Here is a 12,920-nt window from a genome sequence, read left to right as displayed (position 1 = left end):
CTTATTCTTTTCCATTTACATTTAGTAATGTATTCCTTCCTTTTCAAATTGGAGCTTAAAAATTTCATTAGCTTATAGTTTGTCAGTCATTGTCTAATTTTCTAATAATCTTAGCATGGGGTAATTATTCATGAATTAGGCCCTATTGTTTAGATTAACGCAGGACTATGGCTTCTTCTTGGTTATCCCCACTGGGGCGAACAGCGTGGTTGCCTTTCACCCAGTGCCCCTTCCCCCATTTCGGTGGTTGTGACTTCTCAGCACACTGAGTTTTAAGAGATACGCTGGGGTCTGGGAAAGGTGAGAAAGTGACACCTTAGATGGAAAATTTTTTGAGTTTTTTTTCAAATAAATATTCACTATTGCCAGAAACTCACATGTCAATAATTTCAGCAGTCAAATAATATTTATCTAAAATTCAGACAGTCCAAAAATCTAGTAAGCAGTTGCTTTAGAGTTTTAATTGTGTGTGTGTGTGTGTGTGTGTGTGTGTGTATATGTGCAAAGGTGTTTCAAATTTTATTTCCATGTGATTCTTCTTTCAATTTAATTTTTATTTTTAAATATTTTATTTATTTTTAGAGGGAGGTGAAAGGAGGAAGAAAGAGAGGGAGGGAAACATCAATGTGTGGTTGCCTCTCACACACCCCCTACTGGGAATGTGGCCTGCAACCTAGGCATGTCCCCTGACTGGGAATCCAACCAACAATCCTTGGGTTCGCAGGCCAGTGCTACACCAGCCAGGGCTCCATATGATTCTTATGACTATCATTTATTCATTCATTCATTCCAGACATGCATTGTGGCACTACTATTTTTATCTTGTATTAGGTACTGAAACTATAATTCCTCCTGTCGTGGAACTTAGAATAATGGTGAAGGGAGATAGGTTAACAAATGTTATAAAAAGATTTGCAAAATATGAGAAGAGGAAAATGCAATAGGATTCAGGACATCCTACATCAAGTCATTTTTAGCTAAGATATGAAGGCTAAGTAAGAAGCAGCCTAGAAAAATGGGGTAGGGATGGACTGTAGGAAGAGATGACATGTATGAGGAATATCCAAGATGTAGGAGAGCACAGTGTGTTTAAGGAACTGGAAGAAGATCAGCATGACTCCAGTGAAGAGACAGCCAATAGTATTGAAGCTGGAAAGATGAGCAGGAAGCACAGCACGGAGGGGCAGGCCAGCAGATGAGAGATGGGACACACTGAAGGGCTTTAGCCAGGATGGTGACTGAGGACTGCTTTAGCAAAACAGGCAATGGCAGGAGACAGATCTCAGTGAATTCAAAAGAATATTTGAATAAAAAGAAGAGGAGGAGAAAACATTTCTGTGGAGTAGATATGGATAATAAAAGGGAGAGAGGAGTCAAAAATCACTTCATATTCTCCTCTAGCTGCAGTAATTGAGAAGAGAAGAACTGGAGAAAGAATAGCAGGAAAGACAGCTCAATGGCGAGTGCCAACAGAAGTTGAATATATGGGTCGCAAATTTGGAATAGATGATTAGGCAGAGACAGAATTGTCACCATACAGGGAGCAAATACAGTCCTGGGAACAGAAGAGATCACCATGGAGACTCCTGGAGAGAAAACAGACGAGGGCCCAGGTGGGATTCTGGAACACCAACTGCATTGCCCTTGATGCATCATAATTTCTACGTAGGTTCATGGATTGGTTGTCTGCATCAGCGTATGAGTTCCTTGAGAGCAGTTTCTTGTTGACAGAATACAGTTTTTGCATTTGATAACACTTAAGAATATTGGTCATCCTAAAGGCACTTTAATGATGACTTCAATATTATTTTAGATACATACAGTGCTAAACAGTCCCCTGTACATTCTTTAATATATCCTTTAGATGGTATAATAGACAGTTTACGCTGCAGTGCCGTTATGAGGCAAAGAACAAGAGGAACAAGATACAAACAAGCATCAGGTGCAGCCCTGTCCTCAGTTAGCTTTATGATATATCCAACAAGATCTAAAGAATACAAATGTAAATAAAATGACAAAATTGTATTTTGGGGGTCCAAGTCCACCTTGAGAAGATAGGAGGAGGTAGCAGGATTTCAGAAAAGGACACATCAAGGTGGTTTCAAAGACTTTAAATTGACTTCATGGAGTTGAAGGAGGAAAAAAGACTCAAGTGCTGTTTATTTCTGAAAGCCCATGGCTTCGACCTGAAAAACTCTCTCCGGCGATCAACATACCCAATGAAGAGGAGGTAGGTGGTGGTGACTCCAAGTCAGCAAAGCTGCGTGTCCGCCATTGCTGTGCCAGAGCAAACTGTAACATTCTTCAAGGCAGGATGGACATCCCACATTTAGTGGTGTGGTTGGGCCTCAGGCCAGTGTGCTACTGAAGGATCTTCTTCCACTCAGCCCCCAAGACCTCTTCAGTTTCTTCAAGAAGGCTCGCCAGGAAAACTGCTTGTGTTGACTGACTAGATGATCGGCAGAATTGCATACACGCATACAAAGAGTTTTACACACAATCGCGCCAAAATTGGTGGTGTCACTTTGTTATTCCTTGTTGATTTTAGTTTGTCCAGAACGTACAGAAACAGAGGGAGGGCCAACACATACCACAGAGAGGAGACGATGCCCTCTCTGGCATGCCCTGACAAGCTTGCGTGGGTGCACATGTTGGTATTGAACAGGTTTCAGAGATGCCGTGGTATCATTAGGTTACCTGTTGACGTATTTTAATAGAACCAGCCTGCCCCTGGAAAAGGCTGAGAAAAAGAAACAAGTATGAAGAAATGAGTGAAATATACCTACAGTTGCCGAAGTTTTACATAAAGCCCTGCAAAATATAACACGTAGCTTAAACTATTGTTATAGCCTACTTTTAGAGGAAACCCTGATTACCTGTATCTGAGGCGGCTCTTCCACATTCTTTTCTGAACTACATCATCAGTTGGACCATGTTAAAGCAGAACACAGCACAGTGGGCAGCCTTTTTCCGAGGGCAGAGTCAGCAGGCCCAAACGGTCACAGGTTTCTGGGCATGAAAGCAGGAGCAGAAGAAGGTAATGGACAATGAGACCAATGCTTGTTTCTCCCAGATCTAGAATTTCTAGTGCAGCATCCTCTTGCCAGTGGTGTGGAGAACCATTCCCTTGGTATAAAGAACACAATTTCCATATAAACTGGCTTTGAGCAGCACCCGTGAAGCTATGTCCCAAGTTGTAACTACGAGTAACTGAAAGAGTGAAACATGGTTCGAGTTTTTATGCATTTTTTCAAGTTTCATTTTTTAAATAAGTTAATATATTTAAAAATTGGTGGTGAGATTGTGCCTATGGCTTTTTTTTTTTTTTTTTTGGTATGGACACTTGTATTTTCTGCTATACTGACTACAGATCTCATTTCAGAGGAGCAACATGAACAGATCTCCAGCCCCAGTTGTGATTGTTGCAAATGGTCAGGATTGTTTATTTTACAATTTTTTCACCCATGGGTTTTGCAAATTGTTCACTTAAAACTTTCTTAAAATGGAAGGCTTCATGTGTAAGTCAGCTGGTATGGTAGCCGCCAAAGATCCCTTCTTTGGAACAGAGGAAAATTCTTCCTACACACCTGTGCTATCTACATGCCAGCATCTACAGTGGAGACTTCGGGAGCATTCCAAGGCTTCTAGATTACCCTCAGTGCTCCGAATTGTCTCTTTAACAGCCTTGGTATTTAAAAGACATTTTTAACATTGGTCACAGACATTTAATTTCAGATGAACATGTATTCATGTTGTTTGAATAAATGTAAATATGCATCTATATATGGTCTGAAATTTTTATTTTGAAATGGGAACTTTTTGTATCACTGGTCATTAAAAACTAAAAACTTTTCAAAAAATTGCATGAGTTGATAAATGCTCAATGGAAAAATTTTCAAAGAATAATTAAGAAAAACACAAAAGAAAGAATTAACATGGCTTTGTGAAATGATAATGAAGACAAGTTAATATATGATGTGGAAGTGTTCTGAATGGACATTTGCTATCAAGATAATAGCCTACATGTTATATAACATATATGTTGTCGTAGTATTTGAAATGTCAGGCAAACTGGGTAAGTTCAAATAAAGCTAGAAGGTCTTGAGATCTGTTAAGAAAACATGATTCATTTGTAAGTAATGCTAACACTAATATTTGTTGTCATCAGCTTCTTTCTAATTTATGTATCACTGGCCACCTGTTCCAAGTAATTTGTAAGGAATTTGCATGTTTCCAGACAAGAAGTGTCGTGAGCAGGGATGATTCCATTTCCCTGCTGTTAAAATGGGTTGTTAATTATTCCTTGTGAGTTGATTACTTCTAATTATGATAATACAGCAGCTGTGGACAGTGCCCTTTCTTTCACATTCTGTGATATGAAAGGGACTGTAACTGGTTAAAACTCAGTCCTGGTATTGTGTTACTATTATTGCTCCTGGGGAGGCTTATTAGCCTGTCACCAAAGACGTAAGAAAAATCCATCATTCCTTTTGGAATACGATGAGTCTTTGTCACCCACAGTGCAATTAATGTTAAAAATAGAAAGAATGGCTATGATATGATTATGATTAGCTAGAGATGAGCTATTGTCCAAGTAGCAGGCACTAATCCAGCAGGCCAAAGATGACCTACACAGAACCATCAGTTTGCTGATTGCCATTTCTCTCTGAGTTTGATGAAATATTCATGGCTTCGCTCTCCTCTCTGCAAGCACTATTGATTTCTTGTATAAACGCTGCTATATTTAGTCTAGACAAATGGAATGTGGATTGCTGCTGAATAAATTGGATGAAAGACTGGGATCTTGCCTGCCGCTTTCTCTCAGTCTTGGGCAATTATTTATAATCAAGAGCAGTTTTTGTAAGTTGAGGGTGATTTTTCACAATTTAGTGATTAGTCTCTGAACAAAGGCAAGCAGTTAGACACAATCATTTCTGTTGGGATAGCAGGTTAAGAAGTCAAATTACCCTTTGAGGTTTACAATAGCTGCTTTGGAGGGTTCTGGGACTTTTGTTCCTTATCTTTTTGGGGGAGGATTTTTAGGGGTTCAATGTTTATAGTTCATGGATAATAAGAATACCAACAAGAAGAAACCCCAGGGTCTCTTGAAACATTTCAAATTTGTATAGGGTTCAATTCTGATTTTTGTTTATTGGCATTTTCATATAAAAACTGGAGGCTGCAATTTGGCCTTTTTAATGTAAAAATGAAATATATCATTGACAGCCTTTGCTTTTGATTGGAATTATGCCAACTCTATAAATTAATGCTCAAAATCTCATGTTACGCCAGTGCCTTGATTGCAAGTTCCACATTGGACCTTGCAACTAGAGAGCTTATGGGCATCATCCTCAGTTAGTTTCAGACTTGGCTCAATTAATAGCTTTCCTTTCGCAAACATGATTTAAAAGACATTGTCCACCAAACTACGGTATATTCATAAATTGTATTACCATTGTCATTAAAGTGGCATTACCATCAACGTAAGATTCTGATCAGTACATTGAAAAAAAAACCCTGTGTTGGCACCCCAAGACTGATACCAGTCCCCCACCCCACCCCCATTCACAGGTGCACACACACAGTTCGAATGATAAGCAAGGGCAGTAATGTTTCTTTTAGTATTTGCAGCTTTAACTTCTTATAGGCAGGATTTCTGTTGGCTTTCTTGGCTCTCTGAAAATAGCTCTTAACTCCATATGGAATATTAGCTTTGTGGTTCCCAACCTGGAATCTGGAAATCTGAGTTACTTACAGTAGTAGTCAGGCATTAGATGCAATTTGGAAAAATACAGTAAAGTCGAAGGGAAAAGTATTCATATTTCCACCCTAAATACCACCGCCTTCTGCTCAGTATCTCACCAGTCTTTGCTGGTAGAATTCAGAAACTAATATAATTAAAGCCCCAGTAGCTGTGATATGCTGTATGAGGCCCAGAATTTATTTCTTTTTTGTTTTAATACTAAATCCCAACATCTAGAATCATGCCTGGGAATTTAACATTCTCAATAAATGTATATTGTCTAGTTTAAATTATTTATTTAGTTTAAAGAGATATCATAGGATATACATTACTTTTATTACTTTTTTAAATTTAGTGTTATAACAACATTTTCATGTTCTCATGTACACTATGTTTAGTGACTGAATGTTTTTATACCAAATGGACACAACATATTTTTCTTGTAGTTTACAATTTCAATTAAACTAATAACATTTCGTTAAACATATAGCATTGAACTGTTTCTTCTCTGTTAACTGTTATCTCCTTAAGATATATTACTACAGTTGGCAAACCTGAATCAAATGGCAGAAATATTTAATGCCTCTTGATACAAATCACCAAATTGTTTTTCAGAACTTTGAACCCAGTTGACAGTATCTTTTGCAATTTACAATCGTGCACTTGGTCACGTGCCCACCCTTGCAATGGAACAGTATACACATATATGCATATACATATACATGAATCATACATAGGATATTTAATAATTAGAAACCAATGAATTATTTTGACTTAAAATGTGCATTTCTTTCCTAGAGAAGGTGAACTTTTTGAGTTGTTAAGCTATGTTTCTGTATTTCTCCATTTTGTGTTAGTGTTTTTACTTTTTGATATGTAACAGAAATCACATACAATTTTATTTTCACACTTGCTCCTAATATTTCTGTTTTGTTAGCCACACAGTATTGATGATTTATTATCATACACAGGAAATTTCCATTTTAATGTAAGTAAAAAAACCAAAAGCCTTTACTGGGGGATGTGCTAATGTTGTAAGTCTTAGTGAAGTATCCCATTTAATCCTTTTTTTCAATACAGTTTATTGATTATGCTATTACAGTTGTCCCGTTTCCCCCCTTCACTCCCCTCCACCCTGCACACCCCCTCCCACCCACATCCCCCCCTTTAGTTCATGTCCATGTGTCATACTTATAAGTTCTTTAGCTTCTACATTTCCCATACTATTCTTACCCTCCCCCTGTCTATTTTCTACTTACTATCTATGCTACATATTCTAAAAAAATTCCCATTTAATCCTTTTAACAACTCTTTGTCGTCACTGTTTACTGTGATTATATCCATTTTACATATGAGGAAACTGAGTCCTAGACAATTTAAATGACATACTCAGCTAACACATTTAAAAGGACAGAAGGATGGGAGCAGGAATTTAGATTTTAGAGCAGAGGTTGAAAATTGGCATCCTGCTCATCAAAATTTACTTACAGAAGCTTTTTTTGTTACTGTTCTCAAAGTATTTAGACCCCGTAAGTTACTTTTCACTGAAACCTAGGCGGCATCTCTCTACTCTACTATGGATCTGCATATCTTTCTTTGTTGTTTTTTTTCCACCAGCAGTTGTCTGGATCTCCATAATAGTGGTCGGACACTTTAGAGAAGCCATGTCATCCAGTTCGCCACAGTTTTTCCTCCAAAACCCCTATTGTCTTTACTTAAATCTGTTTCATTCAACTGTATAATTTTCTTTGTTTTTAAGTACATAATTTTCTTGATGCCCGTGGGCAAGGTAATATTGGCAGTATCGAGCAACCAGCATGGCGTAGAGACGGGCTACTCAAAGTGGACATCTTCTGTTATCGCCTTAAGCCATAAACAGCTGGTCTGCACGTCTTCCCTGTTGGTGTGCATTTGTGCTTATCCTACTCCTGGAAGGCCTCCGACAGAAGTTGTGCTAAGAACGTTCTACACAGTATCCAATTTAATTTTTATAAATTTAAATGTCTATAATTATTCTCAGATTATCAAATCTCTCTCTATCCAGTAGCTTGACTGAATATTTGTTTTAAACTTCCTCCCAGTTTTTCTGGCTTGTTTAGTTTAGGAGTACGGTGATTGCCATGCAGATCATCACCATTTAAAAACCAGCACACAGTCGCTTGGTTGCTTTCATCCATGACTGGCCCTGACCGTCTTTGCCATGGTCGATCAGTCTACTCACCATTTGCCCATTTTGGCATGCAGATTTGTATTTGTTCTTTGCTGGGTTCGATAGCCCTACAAATGCAGTATGTACAAAGCTTCACCTTTTTAAGGAATATGTATTAGAATGTGTCTTTGGAATCTAGTTACAAACAAAAATGCTCGCAAGTTCACAAATTGGGTTGTGTTAGAAGTTCTCTATTAAAACATGATATCTTTTGCTCAGTAGAGTTGCCTTTTTGGTCCTGAGTTGACTTGATGTTTGTAAGTGGTTCAGTAGAATAAGTTGTATGAACGACTTTGAGAGCCGTGCATGGTTGGAGCCATCTCTTTGAAAGAGGGAAATATGGAAGATTCTTGGCAGAGTACAAATGACTGGGAGAAAATTAGCATATAGCACGTTTTATCATATGTATATGCAAACAACCTTTGGTCAGCATGGTAAGAAAAGGACTAGACTGGTTGTTGTAAAATGTGTTGTACAGGACATTCTTTTACACAGCGCCTTCTTTTGTGTCTGCGTCCAGTCAATGGGCTCATTTCCTGATCTTTATCATCCCCTTCTTTTCTTCCCATTTCTCCAGTGGATGTAAAGTCAGAGGCTCCTGTGGGCCTGGAGCCCATCTCTCCTCTAGACCTAAGGACGGACCTCAGGATGATGATGCCCGTGGTGGACCCTGTTGTCCGTGAGAAGCAGCTGCAGCAGGAGTTGCTCCTCATCCAGCAGCAGCAGCAGATCCAGAAGCAGCTCCTGATTGCCGAGTTCCAGAAACAGCACGAGAACCTGACACGGCAGCACCAGGCTCAGCTTCAGGAGCACATCAAGGTAGCAAACGTTTCCTTGCCTCTGACCTTTTCACTCAGGGAGCCTGCACTGTGTGGTGAGCGTGAGAAGGAGCCCTGGGGTGCTGGAGGCTGGGAGTGGGGAAGGTTCATTGTGGTTAACACAGGGGATCTGGCTTGAAGGGTTCGATCTGTGTTTGCATTGGTGAAAACCTTGGGTAAGTGGTAGGAATGCTGACCAAAAACCTGCTTTGCTTCCTGGGGGCCTCTACCACTCTTTTATCCTTCAGTTTACAGCATCAATAGTGAGGAACAGGAACTCCTGCCCTGTTTTCAGATTCTCTTCTGCATGATACTGTTCCTTTGTCTTACCTATCTTCCATCAAGGAGAACCGTGAGCCTCGGGAGACCCATTTTATATTTTTAAAGAATCTGCTTATGTTAGTTATTAGAAAGGATAAGTTAGTCACTTAATTTTTTCCCTAATATTTCTTATGGAAAAGACCTCCTATTGTATATATTTGAAACATATTTTTATGAGTCTAGTAGACTATGGATGATAATTTATTAAAAGAATGTTGGGAGTAGTGACAATTTCAGACTCAAGTTTTTAAATTATTTTAGGAGGAAAAACATGTCCATGTCCTGGAATTTTTTATGATGGTTTCTTTTCCTGTCAGGTCATTTTAGGTGTCTGTGTATCTATTTCTTCTCTTTTACATTCAGAGGTAATTGTTACTTTAGCTTTGTTTCTAAAATGTCAACTTCTTGACAAAGACATTTAAAACAAAACTATTTATGGTCTGATTATATAGATATCTAATATGAGTTTATTATAAAAGTACCATAAAGCAGCAAATATTTTTAATTAAAAATTCATGTTATGTTCAAGTCCTTCATAATGACTTAAATATGCTAATTTATTAATATGATGAATTACCTTATGTTATCTCATATTATATTTTATTTAGATGCTTGATCGATTACTTGCATATCAAATAACACATCCATATGGGGTTCACATAGATAATTAATTTGTATCCATACTGTATGATTGTATGACATTAATGTTACCATGTCTAAGAAGGTAAATTGATGTCTTCTTCCCTGTGCCCCTTGTTTTATAAGGTATTACATTAAACCCTTCAACTAAAATGCTTCTTTTATCTTATTATCCAAAATAGCATTCTTCAACACCTAATGTAAACTATAACAAATTTTTCTTTTTTTTAACAAATCATCACCTGAGAACATTTATTGCTTTCAGAGAGAGAGGCAAGGAGAGAGAGAGAGAGAGAGAGAGAGAGAGAGAGAGAGAGAGAGACAGGCGCACCGATGTGAGAGGACCCTGGATCAGTCGCCTCCTGTGTGCGCCTCGACCAGGCATCGAGCATACAGCCTAGATCTGTGCCCTGACTGGGGCTCAAACCCACAACCTTTTGATGTCTGGGACAAAGCTTCAACTAACTGAGCCACCCGGCCAGGGCTATACATTTTTTTTTACTAGTGATGTTATTAGCGTTCATATTACTGTTTTGAATCTGGCTCCTACAATGAACATCTGTTGAGTTGGATGCGATTATCCCATTTTTTCACCTAGTAAGCTGAGACACAGAGAAATGTTCTAAGTTGCCCAAGGCCACCCAGCCAGTGAGTGGTGGTTCCAGTGTTTGTGGTCCTGCCTTGTCTGTCTCCAAAGCTGTTCCACGTCGTTTCTCCTCAACCAAAACATCCGAAACTGGAGGGGCGAAGCTCTATTTCTGTTTTCTTCAGCCTCAGTCCTAAAGTCTTCATTAATGAATGCTGGCTGTGGAAATTGCATTTTGAGTGTTTGTAGATTCCTAAGACAATGAAATTTTAATTCTATCAGGGCTTTGGGTGAAGCACTGAATCCATTTGACCAATCCCAATATCTGTACAGAAATAACATTCAAGGCAGAATTTAAGCAAAGTTATGAATTTTTCTGCCACAATGGAATATCTAAAAACACCCAATAAGGACCAGTGTATCCAGGCCAAAATGCCAAAGACTTTAGTATAAAGAGTACCCAGAAATGCTTCCTACCCTAGCCCTTACAGTGAGGCTACCAGGGTTAACAGATGGAGTTGCTCCAGAGTAACTCTGGTGCCATTCTACACTGCCTTTTCTTTTTATTCTATTACTTTTGAGCATAAATTTTATATCTTTAGACACCTATCTAATATAAAAAGCACATTACACTAACATCATTGGTATTGAGAGTTGAAAATAGTCACAATAACTGAAGTGAGTATGGTGGAAACTTACAAATTAAGTTTCATATACTTAATGGACATGAGGTGCAAGCCCAGTTGTTTCTCTGTCTTGCACATGAGGAACCAAGGCTCTGAGAAGTGTAGTGACTTGCCTAGGTCTCATGTACAGCAATGGCAGAATTTCAGTAGAACTCAGACTCTTCAGTTATTCCTCAGGGGGTCACGGTGACCGTGATTCATAGATATCCATTTCTCAGTCCGAGAGAAAACTGACATCTCACAACAGTTATTAAGAATGCTTCATATTCTTGTCACTCATTGTCTGGAAGTAAATTCAAGGGATACAGACAACCAAACCACAGTGCATCAGAGTGCAGTTTAATGGAAGTGATTTCTTCTTGACTAGTCTCTCTCATCTGAAGTTTTTGTGCATGGGGTGAGCAAACTACTCTGCTGTTTTTGAGAGAAGAGTCTATGAGGAATAATAGACTGCATTAATCTGGTGAGAACCTTCTCTGCCAAGTTTTGCAATTCTTAACATTTGTTCTATTTCAGGTAGACTTCCCTGCAGTTAACTCATTTCTCATCGTTCAAATCAGTTTATTTTCACGCCATTTCTCAGGATAGAAAATGAAGATTTTAATGGTTAATTTATAATGTGAGAGGAGTGGTAAAATAGACTTCTGGACAGTTCTGCTGTTTGCCTGTTTTATATATTTCATATTAGAGAGAAAATTCCTTAGGGAACTGAAGATCTGAGTGAATTTGGTAACGATGTTTGACAGGGCAGAACAGGGAATAAAGCTCCTTAAAAACTGCCTTATTGATGCCACTAAGACCATTTACAACATTAGGTGCTTGTCTTTAGATTTTAATAATTTATCGACAAAGTTGGTAAAAATGTAAGCTAAATTCAAACAAGTTCCAAAAGCTCATAGCATTTCGATTTAGGTCGGTGATGACAATGAAGCTTAAAGAAATTGCACACACTCATGTCTTTCTCTTCTCGCAAGTTGCAACAGGAACTTCTAGCCATAAAACAGCAGCAAGAACTCCTAGAGAAGGAGCAGAAACTGGAGCAGCAGAGGCAAGAACAGGAAGTAGAGAGGCATCGCAGAGAACAGCAGCTTCCTGCTCTCAGAGGCAAAGACAGAGGACGAGAAAGTAAGAGGCACCGGGGGCAAAGATGGACTCTCTTCCCTCACCTTTAGCCGATCGCCACACAGCAAAGAAGCCTGAGAAAGAGTGGAATTAAACTTGTCACATTGTCTGCATTTAAACTAAAAGAACACATTATGGACCCAAATGTAAAGCTTTGACCTCACCTATCAGCTCTCTGCATTCAGTCTGCAAAGCATCTCAGGAAGTAAACACAACATTGGTTGGCAAAGATACTAATTTCTGTTTTTTGAATTTCAAAACTAATGTCATAGTAAAGCAGTCTTGCTATTATGCCTTATTGCTTAATAATGAACTTACTTCCATATTTCCTCACTATGCCTTTCTCCAGCTCAAGTAATGATTGTTCTGTAAGTCAGGCCTTGCCTCCATTTGGTTTTTGAGTACCAAGACCTGGGGAAGATTTGAGGCAGAGCAGTTGTTTAAAAAATAAAAATAAAAAAAAAAATAAAAAACAACTATCCACAAGAGGGAGACAGATCCAAATAATTCCCCTGTACGAGGTCAGTTCAAAATCAGGTTGTGTAGCAAGGTTTAAAATTGGGTTACTTGAACTGAAATTGTCAGCAGTATTTATTTGTTTAATGCTCAAAAGAGTTTTTTAAAAAGTTAGTTTTTCATAATAGCGATTCAAAAATGGCCATTTCATATGTTTAATCACTTACATGGTTTCACATAAATACTTCTTGATTTTTAAAAGGCAGTGTTTTGTTTCTTAGCTGTGCTTTATCAAAGCTGAGAAACAATTAGTATTAATTCTGGGACCCCCTTTCTGCAA

The 12,920-nt window shown here is 38.4% G+C and overlaps 1 protein-coding gene across 4 annotated transcripts in view; it reads left to right on the top strand.

Annotated features, from left to right (window-relative positions):
- Window positions 1–12,920, top strand: part of HDAC9 (histone deacetylase 9) — an 825,092-nt gene that overhangs the window by 434,062 nt on the left and 378,110 nt on the right. For 2 of the 4 annotated variants that reach the window (XM_036010543.1, XM_028525365.2), the window contains exons 4-5: window positions 8,530–8,771; window positions 11,977–12,127. In XM_036010543.1, the coding sequence (XP_035866436.1) occupies window positions 8,530–8,771; window positions 11,977–12,127 (393 nt within the window). The remainder of the gene's footprint in view (window positions 1–8,529; window positions 8,772–11,976; window positions 12,128–12,920) is intronic. The other 2 variants (XM_028525366.2, XM_028525363.2) reach the window with 1 other exon arrangement.

Source organism: Phyllostomus discolor, chromosome 10, assembly GCF_004126475.2.
Source record: "Phyllostomus discolor isolate MPI-MPIP mPhyDis1 chromosome 10, mPhyDis1.pri.v3, whole genome shotgun sequence".
NCBI classification, from domain to species: Eukaryota; Metazoa; Chordata; class Mammalia; order Chiroptera; family Phyllostomidae; genus Phyllostomus; species Phyllostomus discolor.
The sequence above is the reverse complement of the archived record's forward strand: the minus strand, read 5'-3'. Positions and strand labels throughout refer to the sequence as shown.